General features: G+C 36.8%; 1 protein-coding gene across 2 annotated transcripts in view; it reads right to left on the bottom strand.

Moving 5' to 3' along the window:
- nlgn4xa (neuroligin 4 X-linked a) overlaps positions 1-18,703 on the bottom strand; it is a 156,787-nt gene that overhangs the window by 118,794 nt on the left and 19,290 nt on the right. Inside the window, exon 3 of one of the 2 annotated variants that reach the window (XM_056254404.1) lies at positions 9,812-9,871. The exons of the other annotated variant lie outside the window; for it this stretch is intronic. Coding sequence (XP_056110379.1) covers positions 9,812-9,871 — 60 coding nt within the window. The remainder of the gene's footprint in view (positions 1-9,811; positions 9,872-18,703) is intronic. 2 annotated transcript variants of the gene reach the window in all.

Genomic DNA, 18,703 nt, shown 5'->3' with positions numbered 1-18,703 from the left:
TAAGTTGGAGCACAAACATAGTTTTATTCTCATAAATTGTCGTGTATTGAGGGTGTGCTAAGCTAACATGCTAGCTAGTACTGAGCACCTGCTACCTAACTTCGATGTAATTTTTATGATTTTTTTTCTAAATAAGAATGCTTACTGAAATGTTTCGTTTTTCAAAAAGGGCATTTGATACAGTTTCACTGTGAAGTGAGAACTTTTATAAAATAAATGAGGGATTGAAACTGTGAATTGCTAGTCGTTAGTGATTATAATGCAGACAAAAGAAAAGCATATTTAGAGCAATAAACAGGCTGGAGAGGTGTGAATATGTGCAGGGGAGCCTGAGACTGAATGGGACTCGTTTTTGCATCACAAAACAATAGAGGCAATAGACTGAATAGATGCTTATAAGATGACAATAAACACCAGTCTAATCAAAATAAAGTCAAATGACATGATCTTGAAAAACATTGAACTAAATACAGAGTTTTAGACTTATCATCTTCAGATTTTAAATATAACATGGTTAGACATGTGGCTTTAGCTGCAGTGCATTTCTAGATTGCTACAATGCCAACTTCAATTTTATTTTCATGAAGATGTTTCATAAAAATAAATGTATAATAACTTTACAAAACTTTGAAGCTATTTATAACTATTTTTTTTCATTATGACAATAATTAATTCTACATTTACAATAAACTTCCAGGTGTCAGCTTTCAAATGAGATCTTACTTGTGCTTTTAGTACAAAGGGTTCATGAACTGTATCTGTTTCAGTTTGGGAATGCCATATCTGGGGATTTTTCAAAAATGGGCTTGAAGCTTAACAGGTTAAGATATCTGAAAAGGAACATGTAGATATCTTGAATTTAGGTTAATTAAAGATATCTTGAACTGGAGTTATGACTAGTCAGAATCAAATTGTAGATATCTCAAACTGGAATTACAGATATCTACAATTCAGTTGCAGATATCCGTAAGTCACATAGTGGATATCTCCAACTGAATTGTAGATATCTGTATTGATAAACCCCATACAAATGAATGGCAAAAGTGATGTCATTTGTCCTAGGAAGAATGTCTTTGTGGATATCTGAAATGACAATTATGGATAGGAAAAATGTAGTTGCGGATATCTGAAATGTTCTTTTTGACTAGGCAATACTGAATTACAGATATCTGCAACACATATCCAGTCTAGCTGTTAAATGTTAAAATGGCTTGCCATATCTCTGTGTCTGTGCCTGTTTTGTGTGTGTGTGTGTGTGTGTGTGTGTGTGTGTAGGGGAAGGGGGAGGGGGGCTAGATTAACCATTTCACTGCTGTGTGGTTTGGCCTGCATTAAAAAAGAAAATAAATGTCTTAAGCCTTGTATTTTTTAAATAAGTTTTATTAATAAAGTAAAGGCGTTTAACCAGTTTAATTGTAGTGCATAGACAATAGTTTTATATAATTAGTTTATTAATTAAATTAACTCTGTCCATAAACTTGGTCTGAATGTTTGGTCCATAAATCAAACACACTTGCATGTAATAATATGAAACTCGGTACACATATACACCTCATCGGGCCAAACAACTTTCGTGCTCTAAGTTTTAAGCCAGCCCAACAGGAAGTCGTCTATTTTGGTCTGAATGTGGATGTTTTTTCTGTCGATATTGGAACGTGAGTGAAGTACAAAGCCTATAATAAAGAATAGTTTAGCATCCAAATACATCGCAAATGTTAAAACAATTTGATTCGAATGAGAGAGTAATGTGAGCCCAACACAGCTTACTTTCACTTTCGCTTTAAATTATTTCGGTTATTTTATTGTTTATAGTTTTTTTTATTCTTGTTCTGTTCTGAATATCATTGAATTTAAATGATTGCTTGTTGAATATTTTGAGTGTATCATAAAAGCAGCTCGAGGGAATTCCTTTGGAAGTAGGAATGAACTAAAAAACGTTCGCTCTGTTCTGCTCGCTCATCGTCGTGGACCCGCACCGTTATGAATGCCCGTGTGATGCAGCATAACGCAGCATAATGAACAGGCTGCGATGTCAAGATTGCAATGCTGGAGTGTGTGTGTGTGTGTGTGTGTGTGTGTGTGTGTGTGTGTGTGTGTGTGTGTGTGTGTGTGTGTGTGTGTGTGCGCGCGCGTGCTCTCACTCTTGTGATTAATGAAATTTGACTCCGGTTGCTGATCTTTGCTGCAACTTTCGTTCAGCTCACAATTTAGTAAGCAAACACGTTCAGGTTTTAATTGTAGTGACTAAATGATTTTATTAAACACACACACACACACACACACACACACACACACACACACACACACACACACACACACAACACACACACACACACACGCACGCACACAAACACACACAAACACACACATCAAACTGACGGTGGGGGGCAATGGTATATTTAAATCTGCATATTGTAATATATACAGGGCACCCCAGTCCAGTCTTATTAAATGTATGCTTCATCTTTTATTTTTAATTTGTAAATTTGATCAATAAATCAAAAAATTTTTTATTGGCTGGTACCCTAGGTAGGGCTAATCAAATTAAATCGTTTATACAGAAAAATAACAATGCATTAAATAATGTTATGAGATTGTTTTCAATATGAGTCAATTAAAAATCGTTGGAAAGAATGATACTTTTAAACATAACACTAAATCATCATTAGGTCTCGCCAGGCGACCGTCTTAATGAGCGAGTCATTGATTCATTCATTCGAACGAATTGTTGTCATTCATGAATGAGACAGATGTTTATGGATTGGTCATTGAATCTTTGAGTCAACCAATTCGTTCAAAATGCTGAATCATTCAGTAATGAGAAAACACGTTGCTGTGAGATGCGCAATGGTTCTGCTGTGATCTTTGTTTAACTATTTTCACTGCTAAAACTTAAAAAAAGTCAATATTGCATCTAAAATGTAAGTGACTTGATGTGTGTGTGTGTGTGTGTGTGTGTGTGTGTGTGTGTGTGTGTGTGTGTGTGTGTGTGCGCGTGTGTGTGTGTGTGTGTGTGAGAGAGAGAGAGATTGTGTCTGTTACAGTGACAAGAGTTTAACCCTTTAAGGCCTTTTTAGATATATATATTTGTTTTATTACAAAATGTGCATTCAACCCATATATTTTAAATGTATTGTTTGCTTTAAATTAAATTAAGATTGTATGTTTGGTAATTGAACCTAAATAAATATAAAATTAATGTGCTATATTTCAGATCAATATATTTGTTTTCCTTCATTTTAATCAACACTAACTTTATTCTCATCTGAATTATAAATAACTTATTTCTGTATAAAATAAAAAATCCCCAATAATCCAGACCAACCAGAGCGCACTATTTCTACAACATCATCAGTGCTGAAGCGGAACTACCAGAGCCATTCGGCAGATAGCGAGCAGATATTTTGATATTTTGTGTCACGTCGTGCACAATAACCCTAAAGGCACCAGGGTGGCGGTGCCACCGGCTTTTTATATATATAGGGCCAAAGCCGGCGGCACCGCCACCCCGGTGCCTTTAGGTAACTAAAGGCACCGGGGTGGCGGTGCCACCGGCTTGGGCCCGTAATCGCTGCTCGCAGCTATATTTATTATTATTATTCTTTTTCTATCAACCTTTCGGGCACTTTTGGGGGCCTTAACGTGCTCGAAAACTCTTGAAACTTTGCACACGGGTCAGAACCCGCGGCCATCAGGGCCGGGCTGAAGATGGTACCCGGGCGTGGCAGGGGGGCTCGACAGCGCCCCCTGGAACGCGGTCCGAAAACTGGGTCTATAAATCAAACACGCTTTCATGTAATAATTTGAAACTTGGTACACATATAGATCTCATCGGTTCATATATCCTTCATGCTCTTACTTTTTACGCCAGCCCAACAGGAAGTCGGCTATTTAGGGTTGTTTGGAAACGCATGCTCAGGAATTTGAAACACTTCTCCTAGGGAATTCCGCCGTTCGTCTCCAAACTCGGTGTACATGAAGTGAAGACATTGAAGATCCCAAATTGCGAACGGATTTTTGATATCTCGAACGGTGTGGCCGTGGCGAGGAAACGAATTTTTGGCGAATAATGGAAACAGGAAGTGTGTTATAACTTCTTCATACATTAACTGATCTTGATGAAACTTCAGCAGTGTGTTTGCTGTAAGAGGCCGATCACATGGATGTGACTATTGTGAGTCAAAGTTATAGCGCCACCAACTGGCAGCAGGAAGTGTGTCACTTTCAAAATGCTTTGAAATCACCCTCTTATTTTTACCCGATTTGCTTCAAACTTCACTACTATAATGTAAACACACCCCAGATGTAGACCTGTGAATGGATTCTTGATATCTTAGATACTGTTGCCATGGCAACGCATCAAATTTGAATATTCTTTTTTTATGCTTTTGAGACTTAGCATGCCTGAAATTGCTTGAAATTGCATGAAACTCGACAGACAGATCAGATTTATTAGCCAGTAGACATGTGCAAAGTTTCAGAAACGGGCATGGTGCAGGGACTCAGTAGCGCCACCTTTTGTCAAAAGTGGGGGGATTAATTTTATCTACAGTAATAAAAATCGGTGTGTGTATTGTTCTCCTCGAGCCAGACAACTTTCTAATTTACACTCAATAGCTCCAACCAACAGGAAGTCAGATATTTTGGTTTGAAAATGGTCATTTTATGTCTCTCTCTCTCTCTGAGCCTACGTCTCTGTGTGTGTGTGTGTCTGTGAGTGTGGGGAGGGGGAGGGGGGCTAGATTAACCATTTGACTGCTGTGTGGTTTGGCCTGCATTAAAAAAGAAAATAAATGTCTTACGCCTTGTATTTTTTAAATAAGTTGTATTAATAAGTAAAGGCATATAACCAGTTGAATTGTAGTGCATTGAAAATAGTTTTATATAATTAGTTTATTAATTAAATTAACTTGGTCCATAAACTTCGTCAGAAAATTTGGTCCATAAATCAAACACACTTGCATGTAATATTATGAAACTCGGTACTCATATAGATCTCATCGGGCCAAACAACTTTAAGCCAGCCCAACAGGAAGTGGGCTATTTTGGTCTTAATGTGGATGTTTTGCAAAACCAGGCTCTACATTTTTACCCACTCCTCTTAAGTGGTTTATTTTATTCCCACCAAACTTTTTCAACATGATGAAAATACATTAAAGAAGCATAATTGTGAATATCTATTGAATATCTCTAATTGTTTTGCTATGGCGAGGGATTAAAGTCATGTAAAAAAAAAAAAACACTAAAAGCCTCATATCTTCTAAAAATGTAATTATACACCATTTATTTCTAGATAAAATTATACAAATATCAGAACTAAACCCATTTTATTCTTGTTTTCAATTTAAGAATAATGTACAAGTTTAAAAACAGCCAGGATGCACTATTCAGTTAAAAAATAAATATATCAAATAATACATAGGGCTATACTGCTCTCTTGTGTTCAAAATCAGGTAGGCCTGTTGTATTTAAATATAGGTAGCTGCTATGTGACTCCGAGAATTTTTTCTCACCGGTTATTTGACGTGTAACACCGCTGGGGGCTTTTATATCGCTAAGTTAAAGTGATAGTAAAGTAAGGACATTTATAGTGGTGGCGCTCGCAGTGCGCTCGAATGAATTTCTATGGAAGTAGAAATGAAAAAACGTTCGCTCTGTTTTGCTCGCTCGTCGCCATGGACGCGCACCGTAATGAATGCCACTGCAGCCGCATACTTTTTAGTGTCACTTTAAAATTAGTGCAATATCGGGGGCCAATTGCTTGAATTGTGAGTTCAATAGTCTATTATTTTTCACGGAAAACACAACAACAAAAGAGTACAATGACAGATTCGCTTAAATAGGCGCTTTTACATAAAATAGCCTATTCCGTCATCATCTTTTCAGTCAGCTCTTCACTCTCGTGATTAATGAAATTTGACTCCTGTTGCTGATATTTGCTGCAACTTTCGTTCTGCTCACAATTTAGTAAGCAAACACGCTTCAAATGTGTTTTTATTTTATTTTTGTGTATATATATGTGTGTGTATATATATATAGCTTATGTTTCAAATATGACTTAATTAACAATCGTTTGAAAGAATGATACTTTTAAACATATCACTAAACCGTCATTAGGTGTCGCCAGGCGACCGTCTTAATGAGCGAGTCATTGATTCATTTGTTCGAACGATTCGTTCGAACGGCTGAGTCATTCATGAATGAGACAGATTATGGATTGGTCATTGAATCTTTGAGTCAACCGATTCGTTCAAAATGCTGAATCATTCAGTAATGAGAAAACACGTTGCTGTGAGATGCTCGATGGTTCTGCTGTGATCTTTGTTTAACTATTTTCACTGCTGAAACAGAAAAAAGTCAATATTGCATATAAAATGTAAGTGATTTGACTTGTGTGTGTGTCTGTGTCTGTGTCTGTGTCTGTGTGTGTATGATTGTGTCTGTTACAGTGATTGTTTAACCCTTGTTAAAGTTTAGGCCTTGTCTTTTTGGATATATATCTTTTTATATAAAAAAAATAGGCATACAACCCATATATTTTAAATGTATTGTTTGCTTTAAATTACATTAAGATTTGTATGTTTGGTAATTGAACCTGAATGAATTTTAAATGAATGTGCTATATTTCAGAGTTTTCCTTAAAATTTGAACTAACACTAACTTTATTCTCATCTGAAAGATAGATTATTTATTTCTGTATAAAATAAAAAAGAGATTTTGGTTGGGTGACAGCTGTAGTCTACAGTTTGACAAAAGCACAATGTTGTGTTTTATTGCGATTGTTCACAAATATAAGTAAACACTTTACAGTTTGAATAATGTCCTGTATGAACAAAAGGACGGAGTATGTTTTTATGTCTACATTGTTCAATCACGTTTCACACACACACACACACACACACAAACAAACTTTTTTTCTAATCAGATCAGGCAAGTAATATTCTGTCTTGGCACAATTGATTTAACTTTCATAACTTACTTATTTCATGTGTCCATTAAGTCCATGAGACCGTAGGGTGTCTCATTTTTCATTTTAGGTTTCAGAAGGTTGATCACGCATATGATATGTGCCCTCAATGCACACTTTTGCAGAGCCCACACCAATGCAAGCTCTACAGTACACATCTTCTCAACAGTCAAAGCGGGGTTAAGTTATTGCCCGTCATGCACAGTAACCCTAAAGGCACCAGGATGGCGGTGCCACCGGCTTGTTTATATATATATATATATACATATATATTGTATATATATATATAAATATAGCTGCGAGCAGCGATGAAGGGCCAAAGCCGGTGGCACCGCCACTCCGGTGCCTTTAGGTAACTAAAGGCACCGGTGTTGCGGTGCCACCGGCTTGGGCCCGTAATCGCTGCTCGCAGCTATATTTTTTATTTATTTTTAGACTTGTTAAAACAAGCAGAGAAGAAATTAAAACAGTCTTCTAACCTGTGTTCTAAAATAGTCGTCTTCTTTTCTGGGAGCCTATTACTTTTGCGGTAGAAATATCGGTATCGGCAAGTACACAAATGTAAATACTCGTACTCGTATCGGTTTGAAAAAAAATGGTATCGGGCCATCCCTAATGTTAACGATGTCTTTCAAAACTTTTGGGCCGGCCAGTTTCGATCCCTTAAGAAGGCTGGAGGAGTTATCCAGCTTTCAGATTTAATCAAAAATCTCTTAATTTGTGTTCCGAAGATGAACGAAAGTCTTATGGAGTTGGAACAACATGAGGGTGAGTAATTACTGACAGAATTTTCATTTTTGGGTGAACTAACCCTTTAATATGTTGAATATAATACAACTCAGTCCAAAGTCCAAGGCTATTTATAATATAGTTTATACTTTTATTATTATACATTTTTATTTAATTACCAGTTCAATATTTGTCACCAGATGAGAAACTTTTTTTTTTTCTAAATATATTTTCTTTCTAAATCAGTTAATAATTCCTTAACACCGTAACAAGTTTGAGTTATACAGCACATGAGGACATTATAATCTTTAGAAAGCTAAGTTAAAAGGAATGTTCACCCAAAAATGAAAATGTGGTCATTCATTTACTCATTTAATTTACTTACGTATGTTGTTCCAAACCTGAATATAAAGATGTTTTGAGAAATATCACAATGTCTCTTTTTTTTTCTTCTCCATATAATGAAAGTCAATGGAATCAAAAACGTGTGTTTCATGAGTTCACACTTACAAATAATCAGATCAGAGTAAAGTAGAATGCATATTTGGCGTGCTGTCGGAGGACAGGGCTCCGAGCTCAGAATTTGGCCCGAACCCAGAGTACTACCCCCGTATTTCTAGTTAGGAAAGTTACCAGGCGAGTGTGAGGAGACGGGGTGGAAGAGGGATGCTGAAAACTCTCGAGGAACATAGGTGAGTCGACTGTGTATAGGTCTCCACTCATTTGCTGATTAGACATGTTGATTACTGATTGTTGACAACAGGTTGGAATGACGTGATGATTGGAATGATGATTATTGAAATGACGTGATGATTGGATAGATAATTTGAACGTGTTCCTCCCGAACTTTGTTAATAAAACATCATGTGTGTGTGTGTGTGTGTGTGTTCTTAAGAAGAAAGAAAGTTTAAAATGACATGAAAGTGAGTGAATTGTGACATAAAATTTTATTTTTGGGTGTACCATCCCTTTCAGTTAACTCAACTTAGACAAAAAGTACATTTTGTAATTGTATTTACTAATTTGGTGGACCAATGTCACACTGTCACTCTACAGATTTTACTGTTAACATTATGTGATTACACAGGTCACAGAAGGAGTAACAGCATATTTCAACAAGATTTGTGAGCAATAGTATTCAGGAAAAAGAGCAAAAATAGGATCTTCGAAAATGTTTCTTGTAGTATTGCCCCAGCTATCTACAGACACATGTTTGCTCTCTTCCATAATACAGGTATCAGAGGGCAATCAAAAAGTACAACATGTCTGGACAGCAGCAATCAATGATCGTACACATCACTCAGAGATCATGACAGCTGACTCCTTGCCAGCCACAAACAACAGTGAGATCCACTGCAGCAATTTATCAGACGTGTCAAGAGCAACCTGAAGAGAACAACACATCCTGTGCCCAATATATATCAATTAAATTACCATATGCTCTATGTTGCTTATACGACGTATATGACATACTTCACTGCTTTCATTCACACGGCTCTACCCTTTCTCAGCATTACAATGCATCATGTTTTAAAGTGCTATTTGTCCAAGTCTAATGGGATGCAAAAGAGCAAGCTATTAGTATTACAGTGAGAAGAGTTTCTCCAACCCAGCATCTAGGAGTTACAAATGAACAGATTTCCACTGTCAAAACAACACAGGTTAGTGTTCATGCTTCACCGGGCAATGAAGGAAAAACAATAGCAAAACTGAGAAAAAACATGACTGTTTAATAATTTCTTTACGGAGAAGAGGAAAAAAAGCATGCAGGCTTTCGTCAACCGTCTTTCACTTTGCAGCACTGGGAGAAGGTAATGTTTATGTGAGAACAAGTGTTATTTTATGGATGTTATTGAATTTTCTGCACAGGCAAATGGTAGCCTTTTCACACAGCCCTTCAGCTCTGTGCTAGGAATCTCCAAAGAAGAAAGAGGTGTCAAAAAGGGGTCCAAGGTGTGCTTTATGATGGTGCGCTTCAATGGCCAAAAAAGTTAAGAACAAAGTTAAATTAAATTAAAGAATTCATTACAGAAAAAAAAATGCTTTCATGCAAGCTTCAGGCTAGAATCTTGTTTGTCTTAAAAAAAAAATGGGGAAAAGACGGGGGGAAAATACCTTTATTTTCGCCACCCTCATTATTGGTGAAATCATCGCCTTTGACTGTGTTGGCTCCCACTGTCAACAACAGGGGAAAGGTAAAGAGGATAAATGGGGGAACAGATTTTAAAACAGCAGCTTAAATAAACGAAAATGATTATATAAATCTGGTAGAACAACTACTTTAACACATTGAGTATTAATCGTTGGGGCTTTCTAAATTAATAAATACTGTACTTTTTTTAGATAATTACAAATATTATTTTCCTATTATAACATAAAAACAATACTTATGAGTCTTCCATTTTGGTGTGCAAATGAGGGGGAATTATAAAGTGTCTATGCCACAAAAATATTAAAAAAAAACTTTTAGCAATATTTTATCAAATGCAAAATGAGTTGAGTTGTTTCTGTAAATGACCTTGGCTCATTACATATACAGCACTGTGTGTTAGCATTGGCTCACACTGAGAGATCATGCAGGTTCCAATATTTCTTCTGTTAGCAGAGGATTGTGGGATGTCAAGCTGTATAAACAAAAGCAAGTAGCATGTAAATCACTAGAGTGTGAACAACACACCCACCATGCTGGGTCATAAGCATTACACCACAGGGATTATGAGGTTGGACTGTAGAACATTACATGTAATAACTTTGCCAAGCGGTGATTACGGTACAGATATTGAATAATTATACACTTCTTCTGTCTTTTTTTTCTTTTCTTTTTGTCTTAGTTTGTGTTTTAATAATGCACCACAGTACTTTTTTCAGCTGATTGGATTTTTTATTATTTATATTTATTTTTTAGCTAAAAAATGATGAATAAATAAAACCTGTGAAAATAGTGCTGAATTTAAGAACATGATTTCCTGGCATGATACAGTTGGATGCCCAATGATTAGCTACTTTGCTAGTATGCATTTTCACTCTCCTTTCCTATATGAATTATGACCCTAACAGTAAATGTCAAGTATTGAAAGAGAGAGAGAGAGAGTTGCTTTCCTGCAGAGATACGATTTCACAAAGTTTGTGCTTTTACAAAATTACAAATCCTACAGTAAAATTGTATTTAGGTACTCAAAATGTGTTAGCACATGTCAATCCCCACATTTAGATATTTTATTTAGGTTATGTGACATTGTGTTGGAATCATTGTTTTGCTCTAAGAAGAACTATCAAAGTTCAATGTTATATCAAATTGAATGATATTCTCTTGCATCATTTCTCTGCATTATGTCTTTCATTTTTCCTTCTTGTAATAAGATGTTTTGTTCCTGCTGATGAAAAGTAGCCCTACAGCATGATGCTTCCACCGCCATATTTCATTGTAGATGTAGTGTGTATTGTTAGGTTTGCACCACACAGATCTATTTGACTTCTAGCTAAACAGCTCTGTCCTAGACTCTAAATCTTTCCCATCACCACTGCATCACTGTTATGAATTTTGGCAAACTCCAGAGATCCTTTTACATGGTTCTTTCTGAGTAACGACTTCTTTTGTACCATCCTCCTAAAGAGGCTTGTATTATACAAAGCTCTGCTATGGTGCAGCTTTATGTGTTCCCTGCAGCCACAAAAATGAACATTGTATGGCTTCAGAATAACAAATGACAGCTTTGCTATCTGAGCCAAATTCTACACAGATAGGGGTTGGGAATGGGTTAATATGAGTAGATGTAAATTCACTTATATTAACAACAGTAACATCTACGGAGGCAGAGAGAGCTCGGCGCACTGCAACTGAAGAAAACACATGCAAATTAAGAAAACATCTTCATCAGTTTGACAACATGTGCTGTGTTTTGTTGCAGTGCATTGAGCTCGCTCAGCCATCGTGAACGTCTGTAAAATGTGTAAACTAACAAATGTGTAAAATTTAATAGGTAAACATTTACATATTTTGTAACACTCTAAGCCCTTGTAACACTTTACAGCCTACTTTGTATTTATTTAGTCGCAGCCTACGTTGAATTTATTTAGTCGCAGCTTACGTTGTATTTATTTAGTCGCAGCCTACGTTGAATTTATTTAGTCGCAGCTTACGTTGTATTTATTTAGTCGCAGCTTACGCTGTATTTATTTAGTCGCAGCCTACGCTGTATTTATTTAGTCGCAGCCTACGCTGTATTTATTTAGTCGCAGCTTACGTTGTATTTATTTAGTCGCAGCCTACGCTGTATTTATTTAGTCGCAGCCTACGCTGTATTTATTTAGTCGCTGTCTACTTTGTATTTATTTAGTCGCAGCCTACGTTGAATTTATTTAGTCACAGCCTAGGTTGTATTTATTTAGTCGCTGTCAGGCAGAAACCTCATATCTCCATATTTTGTCTTTGTTTTCATAAATCATTACTATTGATCACCATTTATGTCTGTCTGTGGTTATTGCAAATATTTAATCAATGAAAAGCAACTTCAAACTGTCGGTAAAACCCCATAAGAGCTGCACACATTTTGGACTGTCTCTGCATGTTTAAAGGTAATCCAATGCAAGGATAGCCTAAATAAAGAAAATGTTTTCTATATAGTACACCATTTTCTTTACTCAAGAAACACACACACACACACACACACACACACACACACACACACACAGACACATACACACACACACATACATATATACAGTATATATATATTTAATGCACTTTTTTTATGTGTTTGGGGAGAGGGGAAGAGTGTCTTAGTCTAGTATAGCCAGTGCTGTCTTAAATAGCCTGTGCGTAGCACTTCATCTTTATAACATTAGATTTTGGCCAAATGACAGAAGTGTCCACAAAGCTACACTAAACTTTGAAACTTTATGAAAGTGTCTGACCAAATAAAGCCACAATATAAACTTTGTCAACACGGTGTTTCATTATCTAAAAAATATTGTGTTTTTTACATTCGCTGAAAAGTAGCGGTTTGTTTTGGACATACAAGGTTTCCGCCCGACAGCAACTATTTGCACTTATTGAAGGTCACCATTTTTCTTTCATTGTATCTATATGTTTGTGGATCATGGTAACTGAAACCATGCATGGTTCCTCACTACCATGCTAAAAAGTATACTGTTGAGTAAAGATTAAGCATGGAGCAAGATTTGTTTTACCAACGTTTATGTTACAGTCATTCACGCTAGAGCTCGGCTAATGTATGCACTGTTATTGATACAGTTCCCTCATGTTCACCGCAATAAATTAGAAAAATACTTGGTATAAGTATAAGTAAAATAATCGGTTTGTTGATGGACATGCACTTGTTAATGCTGATGGTGAGGAATTACAGTTGCAACATCTTGAGTCGTCCTTGCTATGGAGGTTCGGGTTGAATAACTAGTTCTTCCTAATTATCTATATATATTTATTTTATTTATATAATTTATATAATTGATCAATATGTGAATCCGTTGACTGGGCTACACATGACATGAGTTGTGGTTTCATTGGCACAAATTAATTTAGATGAGATTAGATAGAACTGTATTGATCCCACACTTGTATGTCAAGGACTTCCGAAGCTTTGTTCGGTCACATGCTTTTTCTGCTCTCCTGTGATTTGTTAGATATGGTGGAGAAAACAAGTCTGACCCCCAGATGTCGCTAATGCGCATTGTGTTAAAAGCTTTGAGTAATGAACCTTTTTTTGGCACTATTTGATGAAAGCCTCAAATGCTTCAGAAAGCCTCGGTTTCCCATCACTATTCATTACTGTCTTTAGTTTATGGTGTAGAATCGCTGAGCTGGCGTTCAGTTATGGCTATATGGGAGGGTTTTTTTTTCGACAAGCGCGCTGTACGTGGTAGACTGAGCTGTCTGGCCAATCAGAGCAGAGTAGCTCGTGGAAAGGAGGAATTTAGAGAGATTGATTCATCTGATGAGTTGTTTGAGAATCATTGAAAAATGTGGTGATGTTCAAATGTATATTTTGAGGAAATGAAACAGTTTGTTGACCTTTGATGCATGTAAGTTATAGGAGACTCCAAAACAACATTAGGAAACTTTAGGCAATTTAATATAAATCTATGGCATTTGTAAAACAGTAGCCTAAAAACATTCTGTAAAAATAAAAATGCAAAAAACTACAATAACTTAATGTCAAAAATGTATAATATTCCCTTACTTATGCTATACATTTAATACAATATACAGGACTGTGCTAACATTACATTATTCAATATACACATAATCTCAATGGTTACAGTTATTGTTATTACAGTAAACTAGTTTAAATCACAGAGATATTTGGGGCTCATAACAGATAATTCTGCACCAAATCGTTTCTCACTGGATTTATACTGCCTGTATGTGAGCAAACCATAGGAGTAAATACCACTATGAGTTGAATTTGGCCTCTTATTTTCACCTTTTCTTCATGTTTGTTCACAGGGTTTTATGGTGCAAACTTAAAACTTGAACCGACACTGAACAAAAATAACCAAATGCATAATTCAAGAACTGTACATAAATGAATATAATATATTCATTTCACTCCCGTATTGGTTTGTCATTCATGTTTAAAGCTAAAACTTTAAATGTGAGGTTACTTTGATTTTTAAGAATTGTTTTTAAGAAACAAAAAATGCCAGACTGACATAAATAATGTTGAATTTAATTATTAGAAATATCCAGTTTTCACTTATTTGTATTCAGTAAATTGAGAGAATAAATGTAATGCAGTGCTGCCTAAATCCTGCCAAATATTGATTTCATTTAAGAAGTTCAAAATAATATGTTAAATATAAATAATCTGTAAATGTTAATTGTAAAGTAGATTCACAATGCAAACGTAAAATGTTCAGCATAAAAGATGTAATGCTGTCAAATTAATTTTTCATTTGAATCAAACAGAGAGTTCAATCATAACAAGTCTGTACATGGCATTAATTATATATAAGATAATTGTCAAATGTCATCTGGCAACACTTCTGAACTAATATTAAAAATTACAATACTTAAGTTCATTACTTAATTTAGTCTACATTCATATTTTGATTTATACATTTTCAGATTATATTGTGACATTCATGAACTGATCTGCCAGCATCAAAAGTTTGTTAAAGGAGCTGTATGTAAGAAATTTATTTCAATTAATCATAAAATGGCCCTGAAATGTCACTAGACATTAAGAAATCATGTACATTTCAAATACTTATATCACTGACAACAGTAGTCCGGCCAGGATATTGTCATTTAAAAAGTGCAGTTGCAGCCCTCAACTGATGTTGATGTTGTCATGTTGTGTTTTGGTCTGATGCTCCACCCTCCACCTATCGACCAATCACAAAGTCAGTAGTGTTGCGGCATCCGGGTTGCCAGCTCTGCTCTAGTTACCACAGCTGCAGCTCGTCACGTTCCTGCTGGATCCTGCAGCCGATCTGGCAACCTCGAGTCAGGGAGGAGGGGGAGGGGATACACCACTCTACAGTAATTTGACAGTGATTGCAGTACTAGTTTTGGCCACAATCTTACATACAGCTCCTTTAATGACTTACTTAACATAAATATTATGAAGTGGTATAATCTTGCTGTGACTTCTAGCTAGGTATCATGGGCTGAAGTATTACTGATTGAAATTAATAGTAATAATACTTCTTATTTTGTCACTGAAATATTAAACCAAGCATGCAATTGCTAACTATGATATTTCCGTCAACTTCAGGTCCTCAGGGAATTTAATTGACATGTAAAGGAGGCAGTTTGTTTGTGTTGCACAATTTAAAATGACGTGCCATTTCTAGTGACAAGGGATTGTGTCAAGGACATAACTAAATATACAAGATTCCAGAAGATGAAAAGTTAAAGAAGAATAATACCCATATTATTCATTAAATCTAAATACTGGATGAGATATGTCACCTCATAGTTACGGCGCAGGACTGTGCCTTGAATAAGACAAGTCTCTCTCATTTTTTTGTTTATAACCTCCTCATTAAAGGAAGATATAAGGCAGATTTTTAATAAAGCAAGCCCAAGGGTTTTGCACCTGTAGTGCCCTGGTGGCTCAGTAATTAAGTTGAAGGCTAACTGTCTATGTCAATATGTACCTGGTGGAAAAGAAATTGATGATGGGCCATGCTTATTAATTATGTGAATCAAATGATCAATTATTAAAGATTTGCTAATAATTAAACTGATTAAGTAATAATGCATTATTAAAGGTCCACAAAAATGCCTTTGCACCCAATATAAGCCCTGCATTATTAAAGTTTTTCTGTATTAAAACATGTAAAACGTTGATTGCATGAAAAATATCCCAAAGCTTATCTACTAATATAGTTTAGCCAGAACTGTTGTATATCAGTAATAAAACATTTTGATGCACACTAAATATGTAATCTATATAGTCTCCATAAAAAGGCCAAAATACAGAACCATGCAAATAGATTAAATTGCACCCATCTGGAAGACTGCAAGTCGATTCCAGTTTGTTATTATTTTGTGAATTCAGGCTATATTGTATTCATCTCCACAACCTTTCTAAAACTGATATAAGATTGTCATACACAAGTACTGTATCACATTCAATTATTTGGCATGTATGTGACAATCATAAAATGTCATACTCAAAACTTGCATGCAAGGATAACATTTGGCATTATTGCATGCGCCATTGTTTAATTATGAGTCCAATTTATTCGCACATTTGGCTTTGTGTGCAATTGTTATTAGTACATCACCAGCAATATGCCCATAAAGCTTACACTCAATCTGTTTGACTGTACAAGTGATTTAGCACACTTGATCTTAGTACATCAGAGCCATGTAAATGGGCAATGCAGATAAAAATATACAAAAGAGGTCCCATGCACATGTGCATATATATGTGTAATTGGGTAAAAAAATATTTATATATATATATATATATATATATATTTGAGATGCGAGTGTGTATGAATGTGTCTATGAACACATGACCCCACATGTTGTGTCACCCAGCGGTGAAGTTATGGTTCTATGGCTCCACATACACGTACCCCGGTCTTTCCACTCATCTGACGTCCTACCAGAGGAGGGAGATCCCAACGCATTCTCATCCTTTGGCGTCATATAGGTGACGCCATATGACATTTCGTCGAAATCTTACGCACATGGCATCCTTTAGCGTCAATATAACACGCACTGTTATGGGTAGGTTTAGGTCTGGGGTAGGGTACGGTTATGACGCCTTGGGATCTGCGTCTCATATTCACGCTAAAGGATGCCATGTGCGTACGATTTCAACGAAATGTCCAAAGCGTCACATGTATGACGCCAAAGGATGAGAACGGGCTGGAGATCCACTGCCCGCAGCCCTACACACTGCTGTGTAATCGCTCGGACACATTCACCAACTGACGTTTTGTGCTCTTAGCTAAACCTGGAGCACCAACACTCCTTTCACAGATATTTTACACATTAACCTGATTTCCACAGCCAGACTGAAGAGTTATATGCTTAAAAATTAAATCATGAAAACTCTGAATAGTTTTAGCATGTTATTGAATATGGCAATGTTAATGTATTTGCTCTTGGCAGACTAGGTCTGCTATACGCTGTTGTTGCTGCTGTTGAGCAAGTATGGACTTGCTACTGCTATTAGATATACAGACATACTGTTAGCACATAAGATATGCTGCTGATCCATAAATAGACACAACAATGGCAGATCTAGGCAGGTGGAAGGTTTCAGAGGAACTCTGATAATGCGCTGCAGGGCTAGCTTACAAAAAACAATGAACCAGATGATTTAAATCACATTGGCAGCAGGATCAACAGAGGCCAATCAGCTTGAGCCATGTGGTAATGATGTGCCTGCGCCCTCTAGAGTTGATGAATAAACTAGATATTGGCACATTGACGCTAAATGGAACGCCCTGAGGTTGCGTAGTAAAGCAAGCTGCACCTAGCTTTTCAGGAGTGGGTCCAACCTCAGTTTAGACCACCCCAGTCCTAAATAGTAGCCACCAGTGCCAGGCTCAACCTGATGCCAGTCATCAGGAGAAAAAAAAATATATATATATTTAATTAATGTCAAGACAGAGAATTTCATTCAGAGGTCGCAAAAGCAATTTTAACAGCTAAATGTTAATATCTATAATTTTGAAATGCTGTCGACCAAATAAAAGATTCCACACAAAACAAGACATTCCCAATTTCATAACTGGAAATCGTCTCGGGTTATGACTATAACCCTTGTTCCCTGAGAAGGGAACGAGACACTGCGTCGAGAATCGACTCTTTGGGGACGCTCCCTTAGCGTGCGCCTCTGAAGTATGAATGAAACTATTCCAATCCTGATTGGTGTTGCGTCATGACGTAACATGTGACGGCATAACCGGATGCATAAAAGCTACGCCGGAACAAACACAAACTAGCCTAGCGATGAAGCAAGCCGCTCTCAGGCCTTAAGGGGCGTGGCAGAACGACGCAGTGTCTCGTTCCCTTCTCAGGGAACAAGGGTTATAGTCATAACCCGAGACGTTCCCTTTCGAGGGAACTTAACACTGCGTCGAGAATCGACTCTTTGGGGAACGAGTGCCCACTAGGCCACGCACCGAAATAGGCCTGTCCCGGAGTGAAACTGTCTAGGCACTCAGCGAGGACTGAGCACGTGTGCACCAGGCGTACTAGGAAGGTGGAGACTGTAGAACCTAATAAAAGTATGTGGAGTAGCCCAACCGGCTGCCTCACAGATCTCCTGTAGGGGTACACTCGAAAGAAGGGCCCTAGAGGAAGCCATGCCTCTAGTTGAATGAGCCCTCACGGCTAAAGGTGAATGCAAGTTGCGCACCTTGTAAGCCTCAGTAATAGCTTGAACAATCCAATTACTAATAGTCTGCTTGGATGCCGGGAGCCCCTTCTTAGGTGACCCAAAACATACTAATAATTGGTCCGACCTTCTCCAAGAAGAGGACCTCTCAAGGTACACGCTCAAAGCTCTGACGGGG

Source organism: Rhinichthys klamathensis, unplaced genomic scaffold (genome assembly GCF_029890125.1).
Source record: "Rhinichthys klamathensis goyatoka isolate OS25496 unplaced genomic scaffold, OSU_Roscu_1.1 h1tg000111l_1, whole genome shotgun sequence".
In the NCBI taxonomy this organism is placed as follows: Eukaryota; Metazoa; Chordata; class Actinopteri; order Cypriniformes; family Leuciscidae; genus Rhinichthys; species Rhinichthys klamathensis.
Note: the sequence above shows the minus strand (reverse complement) of the source record. Positions and strands in the feature narration are given on the sequence as shown.